Source organism: Aythya marila, assembly GCF_965140915.1.
Source record: "Aythya marila genome assembly, chromosome: 22".
Taxonomy (NCBI): Eukaryota; Metazoa; Chordata; class Aves; order Anseriformes; family Anatidae; genus Aythya; species Aythya marila.
Window position 1 is genome coordinate 2,210,415 of NC_139063.1, and position 18,646 is coordinate 2,229,060.

Genomic DNA, 18,646 nt, shown 5'->3' on the forward strand with positions numbered 1-18,646 from the left:
GAGGCTGGAGCAGCTCTGCACAGACCCCGAGAGTCACAGCATCCATCTGCAGGAGGAGAATCTGGACCCTTACTTTTGGAGGGTTGGAAATCCCTGAGGATGGAGAAATGCCCAGTGTGGGGCCAGGTTGAGCCCAGCCATGGTCGGATCCTCACCCACGAGGAGCTGGACAGGGCTGGCACGGGGCTACGGGGGGATTTCTTTGCGGGGTCACCATCCCCCAGGATGCAGAGCGAGGACATCACCCCCCCGAAGCTGGCACAGGCTCAGCCCCGTGGGTTTTTGCATCTTTGTTTTCCCCCCTGCAGTCCGTGGGGGGTTTAATTAATTCACAAATCTCATTTGGGTATCGGAGCTGGGGGTGGAAACACTTGGGAAGAAGTGGATTTTGCAAATCACGGCTGGCCATCTACACCCAGCTCCGGGGGCGCAGGCATCGGGGCTCCCAGCGCTCGGGGAGGAAGCCTCTTGCTGGCGGAGCAGATCCACCCCTTTGATCTGCTCCCGCAGTTATTCTTTCATTTCTTGAGCAAATAATCTGGATTTTCACAATATTTACCTTGGAAATAATGATTTGTGTAAAGCAGTCGACCAAGACAAACAGAGAATCGCTCGGCTGGCTAAGGAGAGCAGCCGGCCTGGGGGTCTCATGTTCCCCTCCATCTCCTGAGCCTCCGTGCCGCGGGCTCGCGCGAGCCAGCAGCCAAAAAACGGCCACGAACCCGGCTGGCAGGGGCCGGGGACACAGATCCTCGTGGCCCCCACTCCTCAGTGACTTAAAGGGTGGAAAAAGGCAGCTGCCCTGCACGGAAGTCCCCTTCAGGCACCGCTACCCCAGTCCCTGAGGGTTTTAAACGGGGCTATCGCATCCTTCAGGTCCCCGAGGTTCAGCGGCTGTAGAGGAGAAGCAGGAAAGGGGAGAGAGAAAAAAAAAAAAAAAGGTGAAGGAAGGTTCAAAGGCCTTTTTTTCATCTCTATTTAATCTCTGCGAGGCCCGAGGCAAAGTCACCTTCGGGTCAGCACTCAGGTGTTTTTATCTCCAGCCCCATCAGCGCCGAGCTGCCCCCCCAGCCCTGCCGCTGCCCGCCTGGAGCCAGGCTCGGTGCAGGAGGGGGCAGCTCCAGCCCCGCACCCCGTGATGCTCCCGGGTCAGGAGGGGACCGTGCTGGGGAGGAGGAGAAAAGGAACAAACCCACTCGGCTGTTTCACCTGCGAGGTTTTTATTAGGGTGTGCGCGATGCCCGTGGGCTGATATGAAGCATGCAGCAGGCGCTGAGCAGGAGCAAGTGCGAGTGTGGCGGTGTTTCGGAGCAGCCGGGTGCTTTTGGGGACACTGTCGGGCTCCTCCTGCCCCACGCTGGGGACAAGAGGGGCAGCACAGGGCTTTCCAGATGAGAAATTAAATTGAAATTAAATCGGTGCCAGGGCCGGAGCGCAGCCCAGTCCCGACTGCATCCGGACCCCAGGGTGCTGCTCCTGCCACACCAGCAACTTGAGCACAACACGTCATGTAAGCTCTTGGGAAAATACAGCAAGCATGCAGAGCATCTCCTTTTTAATCTCTGTTTAACGAGGCTGTTCCTCACAGTCTCCGTGCAGCCTTCGCTGGATGAAATGCAGCTCAGAAAAAAAAAATACTGTTTGCTTTAAAGTGATAAATTAACACACACACGGCACGACTCTGCGAGCGGCTTCCTGATCATGCACCGCGGTGAAGCAGCTCCCACAGCACACGGATGTGCATATCTACAACCTGGTTGTAAAAAAAATCAGAATTAACTCTTCTCTAATACTGAATATGTATTTAAAAAAAAAAAAAAAAGTATAAAGGATTTGAAGCCGTTGAGACTTGGAATTGTTTTTAACCATTCTGAGGTCACTTTTCAGGGTGATTCTCTCCCTCTCTCTGTCTCTCTGGAGCTGGTGCGTTAGCTCAGATCGTATCTGCAGGGCTTTAAACGTGCTTCATTAGGCTGGGCACTGGGGCGAGGCCCTAGGAACGGCACGGGACACCTTGCACAGCACTGCTCAGCACCACCGGGCTGCTCCAGGTCCGTGATGCAGGACGGAGGCGACACCGTGCAGGAGCCTCGAGTGCTGGTGCATGTGCTGAGTGAGGAAGAGGAGAGGTGGGCGACAAAACGTCCTTTAAAACTCTGCAGAGAGCGGGGTGGCCTCTGCTGCGTGAGCCACGCGACACCCGAGGTGGCCCTGGGGCTGTCACAGACCCCCCCTTTCAACTGCGCACCCTCTTTGGGGTGCGTTATCCGGCAATAAACCCTCACGGAGCTGCAGAGCTCCAGGGCCGCGGCCAGCAGAATTCCTGGTGCCAAACGCTCGCACGAAGGGCTCCAAACGGGGCGCAGGAGGCGAGCCGGAGCAAACCCCGGCTGGGAGCTGGGGCGGCTCTCAGAGGCCGGGGCACGGGGCGCCCTGCTGCATGCAGCGGATCAGCTCCTTGCGGTTGTCCAGGATGGTGTCGAAGCTCTCCTGCAGCCGGTTCTGCTGCTCCACCACCTTCTGCTGGAGGCCGTGGATCCAGCGCAGCAGGGCCAGGCGCCGGTACATCACCAGCTGCACGTGGTGCTTCTCCTTCTCCCGCTCCTTGAAGCGCTCCTTGTCCTGGAGGTGCTGCACCGCCTCCGCCAGCACCGGGAACAGGGGTTCGGGATGGGGTTCGGCCATGGGGGGGGCTCCGGGGGGGTCCCAGGAGCCACCGCAGGCGCTGTCGGGGCTTTCGATGCTGAGGGCGCTGCTGGCGTAGCCGTTGTCCTCCACGGGGGACCCCGGGGGCTCGCCGCCCACCGCCCCCACAACCTCTGCTCCCTCGGGGGGGCTGCGCTCGCCCTCCTCACTCGGGGGGGCATCCCTAAGCCCGCCCTGCCCCGCCTGTCTCCGCGTTAATAACAGCAGATTATCGGAGGGATTTGGCGTGTTTTCGCCCCCCCCGGCCCCGTCGCTGCCCAGCGCATGCTGGCTCCAGTTCTGGTTGCTGTCGCACCCCTCCCCGGAGAAGTTGCAGTTGGGGTCGGGGCCGCAGCCCCCTCCCGCCCCCGGGAAGGCTGCGCCCAGCGTGGGGACCCCCGGGAAAGGGGAATTATTCGATGGGGCATTGGGCGGGCAGACGGCAAACATCTCGCCGGGCTCCTGCCTGCAAGAGAGAGCAGGACACCGGGTTGGCATCAATATGGGGCCAGGGGGCTGTGGGATAAGGGGTTTGGGAGGTTTGGGGTGCTGGGGGGGGTCAGGGCACGCTGTGGGGCATGGCAAGTGGGTACAAGGGCTGGCCAAACAAGGAGGCAAACGCCCTCGTACTTCGTTTGCCTCATTTAAAGCTGCCGAGGCCAAACTCCTGCCCCCGGGGTTTTGAGGTGCCTCTGGGCTGGGAACCCCAAATTGCCCTGGGGACAGGGGGGGCACGGCTGGGGCAGGCACCCCGCCTGGAGCCACGGTTTTATGGCTTCCTTTCGGCAAGGGTTGGGGGGCACACTCGTGCCTGTGTCTGCTAATTAATTAATTAATTAATTAGTGCCATGCTGATGGAGGTTTGCCGGGAAGGAGATGAGGCTCCAGCAGGAGGAACATTTATTTATGGGGTCACCCATGGGGATGAGCCCTGATGGTGTGGGGTGGCCTGGTGCAGACCCCCCCCTCGGTCCTGAGTCCCCCCCCCAGTCCTGCAGGGTCCCCTCCGGTCCCGTGCCCCCCCCCCGATCCTTCTGCAGCCCCCCAGTCCTGCTACCCCCCCCCCCCAAGTCCTGCGGGCACCCCCAGATCGTGCAGCCCCCCCCTCGGTCCTACAGCATCCCCCTGATCCTGCTGTCCCCCCTCCGTCCTACGACCCCCCCCGAATCCTTCGGACCCCCCTTGTTCCTGCATTCCCCCCCCGGGTCCTGCAGGACCCCCCCCCCAGTCCTACGACCCCCCCCCGAGTCCTGCAGACCCCCCCTTGTTCCTGCACCCCCCTCCGGTCCTGCAGGACCCCCCCCAGTCCTACGACCCCCCCGGGTCCTCCATCCCCCCCTCCCCGGGTCCTGTGCCCCCCTCCCCACTCCTGCACCCCCCCCCCCGGTCCTGCTGCATCCCCCTCCAAGTCCTTTATCCCCCACCTCCATTCCCAAGCCCCCCCCCCGGCCCTGCCGCCCCCTCCCCACACACACCCGGTGCCCCCCCCCCCGGTGCCGGCAGCGCTCACCGGCAGCCCCGAGCCCGCAGCTCCGCCGCCACCGCCACCGCGGGGGGGGGAACGGAAACGGGGAGGTGCCAGGCCCCGCACTTCCGACGGCGCCCCGGGTCCCCCCCCCCCTTAAACGGGACCGGGGGGGGGGGCACCGGGCACGGGGAGGGGGCTTGAGGGGTCCTGAAGGGGTCCTGGGGGTCGTGGGGGGCGGCGGCTGGACGGGGCCCCCGCACACGCGTGGCTGTGGGGTCCCGCGGGAGGGGCGGGATGCTACGGGGGGGGGACCGAAAAATAGGAGGGGGGGTCGCAGGGGTGTAGCCCCCCCACGGACATCCCCGTGGGCAGTGGGGTCGTGGTGGTGCAGCCCCTGTCTGTGGGCAGTGGGGTCGTGGGGATGCAGCCCCCCCATACACCCCCTGTGGGCAGTGGGGTTGCAGGGATGTAGCCCCCCCAACACACCCTACATGGGCAGTGGGTTTGGGGTTGCAGCCCCCCCATACACCCCCTGTGGACAGTGGGGTCATGGGGATGCAGCCCCCCCTCCATGGGCAGTGGGTTTGGGAATGAAGACCCCACACACTCCCCCATAGGCAGTGGGGTCACGGGGATGCAGCCCCCCCAACACATCCCCCATGGGCAGTGTGGTCGTGGGGATGCAGCCCCCACCCCTCCATGAGTAGTGGGGTCACGGGGGTGCAGCCCCCCCTCCATGAGCAATGGGTTTGGGGATGCAGCCCCCCCATACACCCCCTGCAGACAGTGGGGTCACAGGGGTGCACCCCACACCCCCCCCCCATGGACAGTAGGGTCGCGGGGTTACCCAAGGGTGCAACCACACGGGGAGGTGCCCGCATTTGGGACGCGACGGCTCCATCCCAGCCCCGGTCCCGGGGGTCCCGTGAGGCTCAGCAGGGCCCGTGGGGGGTACGAGGGGGGGCAATGGGAACCCGGCTCTCAATGGGGCCGTTGTTGCCCCTCACCACATCAGACAGCTCCCACGGGGGCCTGGGGGGTCACATGAAGCACTGCAGGCGACCGGGGGATAAAGATGCTTTGTGGGGCCGGGGTGAGCCGGGGGGGGGACGGAGATGCCCCCCCTGGGACGGGCGCTTCGGCTGGCTCCGTCTGGACGGGGCCCTCACCAGCATCCCAAATGGTGCTGGGGGACCCAAGGCCACCCCACTGCGGGGGTTTGGAGCAGGGGAACGTCACCCACAAGTGACAGGCGCCTCTTTTTAGCCCCCCCACCCTCACCCCGTCTGCCCCCACAGGCCCTGCTCCGGAGAAATTGGTGGGGTTGGGAGCCACGGCCTGGGCCTTGTCTGGTAGGAAAGGCCGAGATGAAAGGAACGAAACGTTCCCGTCCCACAGGAAAGGCAGAAACCGGCTCAGACGCTTCTGGGAATGGGCAGGAAAGGGAAAAAAAATAAAAAATAGGGTGAACAATGGGCTCGGCTCTGCTGTGAGCTGTGTGTTTGTTAGCGCCGGTTGGTGTCCAGCTCCCTTTAGGGGCCCGAAGTCAAAGCAAAATATTGCACTGAGAGAGCAAAGAGGAAAACAGCCCTGGGCCGGGGACCTTCTCCTGCAGCTCGGCTGAAGCCGACCCTTTCTCATCACAGATTTGGGTTTCAATGAGCAAAAAAAGGCTCCCAGTGCTGCTGGGGGGCCGGGGCACTGCCCCCCTCCATCCCCTGCCCGTGGGGTCCCGTGGGGCCGGTTGGTGCCAGGACCCACTGCCACTGGCCTGGCTTCACTCGTGCTGTATTTGGGGTTTCCTCCCCCCCCGTTTGGGTTTTTTTCCTCCCCCCAGTGCTGGTGACCACACGGGCAGGATCGGTGCCAGGCTTGCGGAGGGAGCCGGGAGGGGAGCTCACGGTTGTGGGTCCCGCTTGGTTGGGGTTTGCAGCGGTGCAGATCCCCCGGCCCTGGGATTATCTCTGTCTGATTGAGGCCACAGCGGATTTGCTGTTTGCAATGAAAACAGCTCGGCCGCGCTGGGAACCCAGCCTTGTCCTCAGCCCCAGCTGTCCGCCTAGACAGAGCAAATCCCAAAATGTCTGCGTTCGGGAGGAGCCCCCCAGAGCCACACCAAGTCCCAGCACTGCCCTGACCCAGAGCCAGCCTCGTGGACGGGGCAGCAGAAACCAGGAGCGAGCGGTGCTGAGCCACCAGCGGGGCAGCGGTGATGGGGGAATTGCTTTGGGACACCCCACAGCACGGCACTGCTGTCACCAAGGAACCAGCTCCTGGTGAAGGATTGGGGACACAGGGTGATGGGGACACAGGGTGATGGGGACATGGGGACACGGGGCCGCTGTGCTGGGCTCTCCTGGGGCAGGAGGAGAGCGAGGGCTTGCAGGCGGAGCGGGGCTTAGTGATGGATTTCAGAGCTGTCTTGCACTCCTCTTCCCCCACTTTGTTCCAGGAACAAATTAAAAGCTCTCCCTTCAGGAAATTAAAAAACGATTTTAAATGACTGAGTGCAAAGTCTGATGTGCTGGGGTTTCAGGGGCTGGATAGCTTGGGCGAGAGGGAGGCCGTGCACCTCGGGGTTCAGGGGCAGAAGGGTGCAGGAGGTGACCCCCGAGCAGCTCCAGAAGCTCCTGAGACCACATTTCTCCACCAAAGCAGGTTCAGACACCCAGGCCCTTCCCTGACCTGCACCTAAGAACAACGGGCAACCGTCCCACACCCAAATTTTGGGATCCTCCACGACCTCTGGCTGTGGCTGGTCCCCTACATCAGCCCCAGCACCCCGGGGACACGCTGGAGCAGGACCTGGAGCTGGGAAGCACAGCCCCAAGCACAGCCACATTCATGGGACAAGGATGCAAAGAGGGAGGGGAAAGAGCTTTTGGGGGCTTCGGAGGCTTTTTGGGGGCTGCTGGGGGGGTATGGGGCCAGGTGAGAGCCATCCTGGCTGCTCCTGGTGTGCAACGCGTGGCACACGTGTGTGCTCCGTGCCCGTTGCGTGCTCCCCGCGTGCGCTCGGGCCGGGAGAGCGGCCGAGAGATGGTGCACGGGGGGGGCTGTGTGCAAGGAGGGGGCGCGTGGGCTGGAGCCTGCAGCCCGAGGAGGAAATGAAACATGTTTTTTTGGGAGATTTCCACATTCTTGCCATCGATTCCCATCTCCCACCCTCTCCTGCAGCGATGGCCGCGGTGCTTTGCCAGGCAGCCAGGCTGGGAATGGGCTCAGTTGGGGTCGTTGGTGGCCAAGAGCACCCAGGCACCAGCCCGCCCAGGACACGGAGCCCCCATGGGGCCAGCACCCCACTGCTGGGACCCCAGCACTGCGAATTTGTCCCGAAAGAGTTAAAAGCAGAACATCACAAAAAGAAGAAGAAAAAAAAAAAAAAAAAAAAGAATTACAAAAGAAAAAAAGTGCCCTGAACCACATGCGACCTAACCTCCCCAGCGGCTCATCTGAGTTTAATAACGGAGGGGGAAAATCTCCCAAAAAGCTCTCAGAGAAATTAAAGTAAACAACGTCCTGACCTCCACCCGGTGCTGCCCTGCCACTGACTCGGCTCGGCTGATGCGGCCACAGCCAGGCTGGCACGCGGGGTAATTGTAACCACCTTTGGGTACGCACCGGGGGGCAGTGGGGTCCGGGGGGAGCAGCTCCCACGGGGACACCGCTGGGGATGCAGGGCCAGGAGCCACTGGGGCTTTGACACAGCCCTGAGGCTGTGAAACAGCAGCAAAACAGCACCAGGAGCACCCATGGGTGCTGGCACATCGGGTTGAGGAGGTGGAGAAGGGAGGGTCTGGTCCCGCTGGTGGGGGAAGGAGGAGGAGGATGTTACAGAGGGTTTGGCCTCTGGGCCTCGGCAAACGTAGAAGCAAGGCTCTTGTTTTCATGGATCCTGATCGTTTTTGTAGGTTGAGGGAAAGAAAAGTGGCCCCAGGCTGTGGAGTGGTGGTGCAGGCAAAGCTGCTGGCCCCAGGGGGGGAAATGGGAGCTGTGTCACTGCCAGCATGTCCCCATCCCTGTCCCCATCCCTGTCCCCATCCCCCTTCCCATCCCCATCCCTGTCCCCATCCCTTTCCCCATCCCTGTTCCCATCCCCATCCCTGTCCCCATCCCTGCCAGCATTGCCCTCGCACACCGCATCCCCTCTGTCCGTCTGCATTTCCCAGCAGGTTTTCCATGGGCAGCACCACTCGAGGAAGGGGAAGGAGGGTGAGGGAGCTCAGCCCCGCTCGCCCTGGCCCCCACGCTGGTCCCACCGCCGCCTGCCATCTACCTGTAAAACGAATTACGTTTCAATCAGAATCAAAGGCAGGGACAGATGCACTGTATTTGGTGAAAAATGCCAGGAATCTGCAGCCAGATTGGATTTCACAAGAGCTGGGATTCCCGCAGAGGCCAAACCGTGTCCACGGGACTCGAGGTCAGACCCCGCCACCCCCCAGGGCCAGGGACAAGGCACCAGCCATGGGGACACGGGCTCTGCCCCGGGACACGAAGCCCCCACGGGACAGACGCCCCCTCCGAACCGCCCTTCTCCAGGGAGAAGAGCCTCCTTCATCTTTGCTTTCATAACTCACAAAAAAAGAAAAAAAAAAGGGTTTTATCTGGATTTGAGAAGATGTACTGTGCCAAGAGAGCAGAGCCGCTGTCCTCCAGCCGTTTCCTCTGCGGTTTATCCGCTGCTTAGCTACAAAAGGGGAATATTGACGCCGACTCCACCCCTTCCATTAGACCAGGACCCAAAAATCACCATTTCCTCTGGGCCTGTGAATCACTAATAAACTCCAGACAGAAAGGTCTGATTAGGAAATTGTTTGGGAAATTGAAAGGAAGTGGGAGGGCCGGGCGCTCGCAGCAGCTCCGGGGGCTTTGCTGCCGGTGTCACCTCCCCGCGCCACGGGACGGGTCCTGCCACGGTCCCCGCGTCTGCTCCGGGTGCTCGATGCATCCCCAACCCCAGCCTGGCAGCTGGTATTCTGCAGCAGCTGGAAAATGCTGAGCTGGCAGATTAAAAAAAAAGAGATTTCAGGTGAAAATGCTCAGAGGCGTGTAGCAAGGACCAAATGAGGACGTGGCACCCCAGGGGATGCCAGCGCTGGCACTCGCTCTGCCCGTTTTGGGCACATCCTGCGCACCCCAATGCATCCTCAGTGCCTGCTCCGGGGCGATGCCAGCTGCCTCTCCGCACCCCAGCAGCGGCTGAATTTCAGCAGCTCATGGATTTTCCCGTCTGTGCGGATTTGGGGATGAAAAATCGCTGTGCACATCTTTTTTTTTTTTTCTTCTCTTTGATCACTGTCCATCAGCTGAGCCGAGGCAGCGGAGCTAAACAAAATCTCCCCATCGTTCGCTATCTGCGGCTGGGCGTTTGCCAGCCCCTGAGCATGAAACCCTTGGCTCATGCCCAAGCACCGCGTGTCCCTGGGCTGTCTCCTGCCCGAGCCAGACCCGGCCACCAGCTCCCTGCAGCCCAGGAAACAGGCACTCAGTGCAGCAGAGCTCTCAGCTGCAAATAACACAACAAAAGCAGCCACGATACTCTCAGGGAAGGTTTGGGGGCGCAAAATACCCCTTCCAGGGATGCTATAGCCAGTGCCTGTCCGGTGCACGGGGCTTGATGCCGGTGCTGTCTCAAGGATCAGCCCCAGCAGCTTTTATTTCTTCTCATGCCGGTCTCCAGCACCGCCTGCAGTGCATCCCGACCCTCCCCGCAGGATGGGGACCCGCCGCCCTTCCCATTTGGCGCGCACCCTGCAGCTGAAACGCATGACAGCTCCTTGCGACCTCTCGGCTGCTGCACACTTTTCCTGAAATAGGAAGGCTCGACATTTGGACCACATAACGCGGAAAAAACTTCAGGATTTTGAAATTGCAGCCTTGGAAACAAATCTGATACATTCCATAAATGCTTTAATTTATCCCTTTGTCACAACATTCAATAAAAGATTTAGTTTCAGCTGCCCTGTTTTGATTAATAACTGTAACAGATTCTAACCTGGAGGAATTGTACTATATTGCGTTCATGGAAATTAAATGTTTGATTGTACATAATCAGAATTTTCTGATGTGGAAACTGCTCCGCTGCAGAACTTTGAACGGGCTCTAATCAAAAGACACTTTGTATGTTGGTTGATTTTTTTTTTTCTTTTTCTCAGCTTCCCCTTCACCTATAACAAGCTACGACATCTGTTAAAATTCAGGCAGAGCAAAACAGCCTGGGCTGGCTGAAAAAATTAAAATTTCGAGCGCAAAATGAAACGAGCGCCCACATTGCGGCCAGGTGGGCGAGCGGCAGCAGGCTCTGCACCGGGCGTCGATGTGGCTGGTGTGGGATGAGAGTGAAGGGTCCTGGGGTGCTGAGGTCCTGGGGTCTTGGGGTGCCGGCGTCCTGGGGTGCCAGGGTCCCATGGTGCCAGGGTCCTGGGGTCCCGGGGTCCCAGGGTCCTGCAGTGCCAGGGTCCAGGCTGTTTGGTTTCTCTGGCCCACGAGGGACACAAACCCTGGCTGCAAAGGGAGATCCCAGCCCAGCAGAGGGGCAGGAGCGGGGCTGGAGCATCTCCTGCATGGGTGCGCCCCAGGTTGGGGGACAGGAGGGTGGGGAACGGGGTCTGTGCCCTTGCAGTGCCTCTCCATCACGCAGGGCTGCAGGCGTGCACGTGCAGCAGCCGTGGGTGCTCTCCGGGTGCTGTGGTCCCTCTCCTGCCACCCTCTGCACCCCTGCCCCTAGGAGCAACATCCCACAGCACCCACATTTTGTCCCCCTGCGGACACGGAGCCGGAGCTTTGCGGGTTGCTGTCAGCAGCCGCGTGCTGGAAATCGCGTGGCTTGTCTCTTCGCAGGGAGCAGGAAAGCTCCCGCTGTTTTAAAAGCAGGTTTTATGTTCCTCGAGGCTGCACGGGGCTGTTTATACGTCCTCACCCTGCAAACGCCGCTGCCTCTCCCCTCTCGGCCCCAGCAGGCAGGTTTTAGGGCTGGGCTTTGCACGAGGGGGGAGCAGAGCATGGTGCTGATGGCCCTGGCAGCAACCTGCAGATTGTGGGACCAATTTTGGGTCCAAAACACCTCGATGCTGAGGCTTTTGCTTCCAGATTTTGGTTGAGACGGTATGTGGGAACTGAAAACGGAGCTGGACAACTCTTTAACAAAATGCTTAAATTCCGGGGCTTGGTTCACTTTCCTTCCTCTTTCTCCCCCTTTCCATGTTGCCTAAGCCATGAGGAAAGGCACGGGGATGAAAAGCAGGAGGGACAAACAAAACCCCACCGGCGTTTGGGAACCAAAACACTTTTGGGCAGTGGCTGCTGCTCCTTGGTGCTCTCCCCAGCCCTGTTGGGGCTCTGCAGCGGCCCCAGCAGTGCCGCAGGTGCCCTGGTGCCGGGCTGGGTGAGGGGGCACATTTTCCACGTCGGAAACCCGAGCTTCCAGCAATTACAGCAGCATTCCAGGACCGACTCCCCCTTCCTGGCGGGTCCCTTCCCATCAGCTTGTTTGGGTCACGGCGAAACGGATCCCGGCGAGAGGCTCTCCTGACTGGAACCGCTTGGAAAATTCTCTCTGCATGGGTGAAATTCCCTCTGCTACCAGAGGTTATTATCTTCCTACAGGAACCAACAATATCCTTTCAGTTAGACGCTAATTTGAACAATGTGCGCTTGGCCGGGGGAGGAAGGGCACTCGCTGCTCGGGAGCCTTTGAAAAATCCAGGCGGGAGCCAAAACGAGAGGAAAAACAAAACCCCGCAGCGACGCGAAGCGCCCGGTGGTGTTGGGCTGGGTTGGAGGGGAGCCTCGGGGGTCCCAGCCGCCCATGGGACCTGGGGCTCCTGGCCCCTGCAGCAGGTTGGCACCTGGGGCGCTCGGTGCTGCTCCTCTCCAGCACCTGGAGGGGTCTCGATCATTGCTGCTGTGGCTCGTGGTGGGAGTGGGGATGGGGAAAGTGTCCCCGTCCCCAGGGCAAGGATGTGATGGGATCCCCTGGGGCATCCGTCGCAGGGATGTGCCTCGGGGACTCATTTCCCAGCCCTCATTGGGGGAAAATCAGTGCTCAGAGTGCTCTGGAAAAGAGAGAGCTTGGTCCGTGGGGTGGGAGAGCTTTGCCCACGGGGAAATCGCCTTCCCTGCTTAACCACGGTGTTCAGGTTTGTAATTACCATCTCCGTACGGCCGGAGGGTGCAGTGGAACACTTTCAGACTCGCCGTATCACCCGGCTCACACTCGGCACCAGAAGAAGCGCCTGGGTGTAATTGATAACTGCAAAGCCATTTTAATTTCCATTCCCAGGAGCGGACGAGACGAGCGCGGCGGGGTGGATGGAGCACACGCCCATGGAGATCGCGTCCCACACGGCTCTGCTGGGGTCCAGGGGAAGGTCCCAGCCCTGGGCCACCCCCACATCACACACGGGATGTGGCATCAGCCCCTGGGCCCTCCTGGGCAAGCCTCATGGGGGCTCTCAGGGGGGACGGAGGTGATTTCTGCTGCCTTTTTCTCCTAACGTGGGCTCGTTCTGAGCACTCACACCCGCGTGGGGAGCTCAGGCGCGTTCCCCAGTGGGGATATCAGTTGGAGCATCGTCTAATTGATTACGAGGGAGTCGCTCCCGGTGCAAAGGGAAGCCCCCTCCTCACTCTCGGCGAATTAATTCAGCTTGTGCCGCTCTCTGTGCTCAATTCATCTCATGGAAGCAGGACAATTTTAGCCCATGCTTCACTCAGAGGTACTGGGGAAGCTCTTCCTGACGAAGACAGGAGGGGAAGCGCGTTAATTATGGGGCTATGGGGGCTCATCCCCTTCGTGTAACACTGTGAGGGGCTGCATCAGGAGAGGGGACACCCCCGTTCCCCATTTCTGGCCAGGAACCTTTGTAGGATCAGCCCCTGAGCGCCATCCCCATGGTGGGCCTGGGCCACCAGTGGCAAAACCAAGGCCAAGATCCAGCTCCTGGGCTGTCCCCAGCCCTGCACCAAGACAAAGCAGCTCGGTCCCGCAGCCCCCGGCTCCCCGGCAGCTGGCGCGGGGACGTAATCCCACAAAGTCCTGCTCCGGGGGGACCAGGGGGAGAGTGGGGGGCTCGCCGCCGCTCGCTGCCCCCGTCTATCCCCCCGCTATTGACCGCCTAAACAGTTCTTTGGTGATTACAATGTAAATATAGCTTTTCATGGAGTTAAGGCCTTTTATGGGATCCGCACACACTTAACCACTTAACCCCGGCGACAAAAAGAGCAGTGAATTAGCTGTTTAGAGGCTGCTCGTGCAGAAAAGCCGGCCCTGAATAGGATTTGGGGATCTCTGTGTATCAATTGCTATGCTCCAGAGGCCCTCAATGGGGCTTTTGGCGTTCGAGCATGTGCCAAGGGGGTTGCGTGGATATGGATGGAGTGTCCAAAAAAAAAAAAAAAAGAAAAAAAAAAAAAAAAAAGGGGTGGGAAGGAAAAAAGCAGCTGCTTCTCTTTAATAAAACAATGATTTATTCATAGCTGCTCGGGGAAGGGGCGGGGGGGCGCATGGGGAAGTGCCAAAGCAGCGCCGTCCCTGCTCGGTGCCCAGGATGGAGAGCAGGAGGAACAGGGACCTCCAGGGCACCCTAAATGCCCCCCCTGGTCCCACAGCACCCTGTATGCCCCCCGGCACAGCCCATGGGGCAGAGCTGGGCCCTGCTGTGGCCCCATTGTGGTGGTTTGGGTGGTCTCGGTGGCTCCATTCCCTCACTGGGGGTGCACAAGTTGGGGGTCCCTCTGCTCCACCCGGGCACCTCTGCAGAGCTGGGGAGCAGCCAGTGCCCTCCTGGCACCCAGGAGCAGGATGACAATGGGGAACGGCCCTTTTGGGGTGCCCGTTTGCCCTGGGCGGCTGCGTCTGCCCCACTACCCTGCCCTGCTCTGCGCCATCCCAACAGCAGCTTCACCTCTGCGGGGTCTCACCCTGCGCCTTCCCAGACGAGGCACTTCTCCGTCCCCCTCTGCTGGGTTCATTTTTTCCCCTTAAATTCCCTTCCACTCCTTTCCCCGTGCTTTTCCCACCCTGATGTCCAGTGCCACCAGGCCAGGAGCGGGGTCTGGGCTCCCACAGGGGGGGCTGCGGGGACGTTTTGGGTGGCACCCAGCGCTCACCCCAGCTCCAGCCACCACGGTCATGCCTGGTACCACCACCGGGGCGGGCGCGTGGTCCCGGGGGGGTCCCTGAACCCCCAGCGGGTGCCGGCCGGCAGTCACGAGGCGGGGGCACGGGGCACGGGGCTCGCACCCTCCCTGCTGCCGAACAAGAGGAGCCTTTCATGGAGAGGGAGCGCAGGGAGGGAACGGGGAGAGGGGGGAGAAAACTCAAAGCAGGACCAAAGCAAAAGGTCTGGAGGGAAGGGAGGGAGCTGGGCAAAAATGGGGCACAGCAGGGGAGCAGGGGGGCTGCAGGGATGAAAAATGGGGGGTGTGGATGTGGGCATCCCCATCGCACCAACGAGGACTGCAGGGCAGTGCCAGGGTTGTGCTCAGGGAGATGGGGAAAGGCTCCTGCAGCTGCAGCCCTCCTGGGAAGGGTCCGACTGCCCCAGATTGGGGTTTTTGGGGTCCACAGGGACCCCAGCATGGCCCCCCTGCCACTGGGGAAGCGACAGCGGCTTCACCCCGAGACAGGTCCAGCCTGGGAAAAAGCCAGGCCGCAAATGGGATTTGATTGAAGTCTCCATCCCACAGCTTACGAGGAGCAGATAAAGTCGGGCTGCGGCCCTATTTTTAGGCCCGTGCAGATGGAAGGATAAAAGAGGGAGCTGGGGGAGGGGGGGGGAGAGAAAGGGTATGAATGGGAAGGAAAGACAAACAAACGCCAAGCAGATGTTGGGAGAGGGGCCATTCCCCTCACGGGACGCACGGGGCGCTGCCGGCCTCGACCCCTGAGCTGGGGGCTGTGGGGCCAGCAGCAATCAGCCCCGTGCCCTCGTTAGCGGCACCACAAAGCCTCCGGGTGTGAAACTGCAATCGGTGAGGGGGCAGCTTGGTGTCACAGTGTGCTCGGCATGGCGGGGCTCTGGGATCTGAGCAGCACCCGCAGCCGTGCTGCTGGGTCCTTCCTCGCTGCCCCATGGGTTCACGAGGTCTTGCTGGACCCCGGTGATCACCAGCACCACAAATGGCTCACACCAAGGTTGGGTTTGGCATCTCCAGTTTCCAGTTAATAGCATTTAGGGCCTCGGTGCTCACCAATGAGCTTCTACCCCAGCTCCTCCAGCCCCGCTGTTGCCCTCTGCAGAAGTTTGGGGTCTTGGCCAACGGCGTTGACCCCACTGAAGCTTTCCACCTCCTCTTTTCCCTTTCCAGCAGCAGGGAGGTGGACGGGCGGCCACGGCGAGCTGTTCCCAGGGCTCCTCAGCCTCCCCACAGCGAGGAATGACACCTTCGGGTGTGTTATCATACTTTCGGGCTCATGTCATGTTGGCTCCAAGGATCACACGCGCTCAGCAAACGGGGAGGTGGAGCAAAGGCTACCAAAATAAGGCCAGATCCGTCTGTGATATCATCCCCCGGAAGCCTTGCTCAGAGCTTCATATTGAGAGCATTGCCCTCACGTCACACGAAATGGGGAACACATGTCAGGCATAATTGCCTGTTGCTTTAATTATCATCTCCTTTGCATCGGTTGATTTTGGTTTCGTCTGGCGTGGCTGGGGACTCAGCTTCCCGTCTCACCGACCTGGGGTATCTGTACCCACATCCCACCGTGGTTCAAGGCTGGGACCACGTCCCATTGTGTAGGATCCTGGTGCTGCCATGCACCGGGAGCTTTTCCTCGCCAAGATGAGGTGCAAGGGCTCACTTCTTGAGCCACCGAGACAAGGATGTAGATCCTGGGGCGCTGGGTTGGTGCTGACATTAAGGTACAAAGTCTGCTCTGAGCAGCTGGCACCAGTATTGCACAGAGCTGGGGCTGGGTCCCCACCGCCCATCCCTCCTGCCCTGCAAAGCAAGAGGAACCCCAGGGGAATTGGTGACACCTCATCCATGCCGTACCTCTCTGCTGCACTGAAAAATGAGGAAAAATCCACTCCTGTCCCTACCTGGGGTTCACCCCACCTCGCTGGGCTGGGAGGCAGAAGCGAAGGAAGGAAGGAAAAGCTGTTTTTCTGATCTGGTGTTTAATTGTGGAAGGTCGGGGGATTTCAAAGCCCCCCTTCAGGCTTGATGTAAAATAGGAATGTGGAAATACCACCTATTAATATCCTGAGCAGCCGGCGAGGTGGCGTTAGCGCCTCAGCCATTAATTACACTTCCTGCACAGAAATCAGTCTCCACTGACCGTAGGGGCTGGAAATGAGGCACCAGGGAAAGACGCTGCACAGGGGACACGGTGCCCATGGCAGGGACACGACGAGGCCGAGGAGAGAAGCAGGGGCTGCCCATGGGACACCAGGCATGGGGAATGTTTCCCCTCCAAGGGTCTCCCCATAAATTTCAGCCTGAAAGGTGCCCGGTGGTCCTAGGGTGCTGCGAGGACACAGGTGAAGGATGCACGTATCACCCTCCGAGGGGGACAAGCCTCTCCGATACCCATCCTTCATCACCGCGTGCACGAACATCATCAAATATTGAAAATCAATGGGGCACTGTAGGGGAAGCAGCACAGAGCATGTTGCATGAAAACAGCCTTGAGGAGCAGGGGAAAAAATATTAGCTAAAAATAAAATTAATCTCTTGCGAAGCGGGGAGACTTGCTCCTCGCCCCTCTCCCATGCAGGGCAATCTTTTATGTCATTTTCTTTAATTACTGCTGGTTCAGGCCTCTGCTGTCTGGAGAAGCATAGCTGGAGTTAGCCATAAACCGGGCTTCTGGATGATAGGAGAGAAAATAACAGCCCGCTAGGACCCAACATCTGTCCACACAGTGGACACACACACAGTGTTATAATTAGTATTAATGACTAATAGTTAATATAGAACAAAAGTTTTGTCCAATAAACCCAACCCTGACACAGATCCCAGGGCTGTTTGCCTGGCAGCCTCTGCACACCCTGAGAGACCCAAGGGCACCCACTGGGTGCTCAGGTCTATGACCAAGAAATAATTTAGGAACCCTGCCCTACTGCCCCCAGCCAGCAGCTTCCTCACCTCACCATTTCCCCAGCCCCACTTTTCACCCCAGCTTTTTAAGTAATTTGCTTCAGGAAGGGGATCCAGCTGATTTTGGCCCACTAATTAAGCACGGGCACCAGAGGTGTGCTCGGGCCGGCCTGCGCTCCCTGGCCCACACCTGTGAATTATCAGCCCTGCAGATGTTTTTTTTCTGCTCTGTGTTTTCCTTCTTAGTGAGGACAGTGTTGTCTGTTAGTAACAGAGGAGTCTTGCTTTCTTTTACTCTATTCATACATCACACTCCCTAATTTCTTAAATTATCTCCTCAGTTTCAGTCAGGCTGTGGCCATTCCTGCCCCCCTTCTATGTCCGCTGCTCTTTTTGCCGTGTTTTCTAACGGTGAGGAACCTGAAGGAAAAGAGCTGCTGCACTCATCGCCTGCCTCCTCCCAAAACCAGGAACACACTAAAATCATTTTCCTGGACCTAAAACTGTGCTCCGTTCACCCCTCCTGGAGAAAGGGCCCAGGAGGCAGCTAATGGGAGGGCTGAAAGCCAGCGGGGGAAAATAATTGTGACACGGGTGTTTGAGAAGGCCCTGTCCCCATCCACACTTGTGCGGGTGCCCGGGGCTCTTTTTGTCCTTTAACCCTTGTATTGGGTCTGGGACAACTGATTACAGACCTGGGACAGACGAGGTTTGGAAGCTGGTGTGATAAGCACCCACAGAACATGCAGCACGCTTCTCTTCACGTGTCCACTCTGACATAATTTTTCACATGTTGGAAATACAGATGATTTTAGCCTGGGTCCATCTGGTTTCCCAAATAACCTGTCTGTTTGATAAATAACATAAATTAAATTAGACAAGACAAACAAATAGTTTTTTTCCTCTCTCCCTTTCAGTCTCTTGGCAAAAAGAAAAAAAAAAAAAGGCAAAGAAAACATAATTCAGTGACTGCCTCGAGCCCCCGAGGAGCTGCGCGGTGGTGAAAGCTATGATTATAAACGTGTCTGCAATGTTAACCTTTAACACAGACCGAAGACCGTTCCTTCCCCTGATTATAAGTTCTTTTTTAATTTCTTCGCTGTCATTTGGGTTCCTGGCAGCTCGTTCCCCTGCAAACTGAGCAGGCGATACTGGCACTTAGCAGCGCTCCTCTCCTCGAGGTTCCCAAGTGCAGCACAGGGGGAGGCCAAATCCTAAAGGTTTTATTCCTCTCTTCCTTCTGTGGGTAAGGGAAACTGAGGCATGGAGATGTGCAGGTATTACAGCTGCTTAATTAGGATGAAAATCCTCTGTCCTACCACAGCACCGGCGCTAAGAGGCCTTGCCTTTCAGGCATCGACAAACCCAGACCCCACAAACCCCAGCTCTGAGCAAAAACCGCTGGGAATTAGCCCAAGGGATGATTATATGGGAAAAGCGAGG

General features: G+C 59.1%; 1 protein-coding gene across 1 annotated transcript; it reads right to left on the bottom strand.

Moving 5' to 3' along the window:
- Positions 1–1,203: 1,203 nt before the first annotated feature.
- LOC309886426 (UPF0500 protein C1orf216) lies at positions 1,204–4,242 on the bottom strand. Its single transcript, XM_082777283.1, has 2 exons — positions 4,196–4,242; positions 1,204–3,151 (listed from the first exon to the last, which is right to left on the bottom strand). The coding sequence occupies exon 2, from the start codon at positions 3,133–3,135 to the stop codon at positions 2,410–2,412; it is 726 nt and encodes a 241-aa protein (XP_082633409.1). The 5' UTR covers positions 3,136–3,151; positions 4,196–4,242; the 3' UTR covers positions 1,204–2,409.
- Between the last annotated feature and the right edge of the window lie 14,404 nt (positions 4,243–18,646).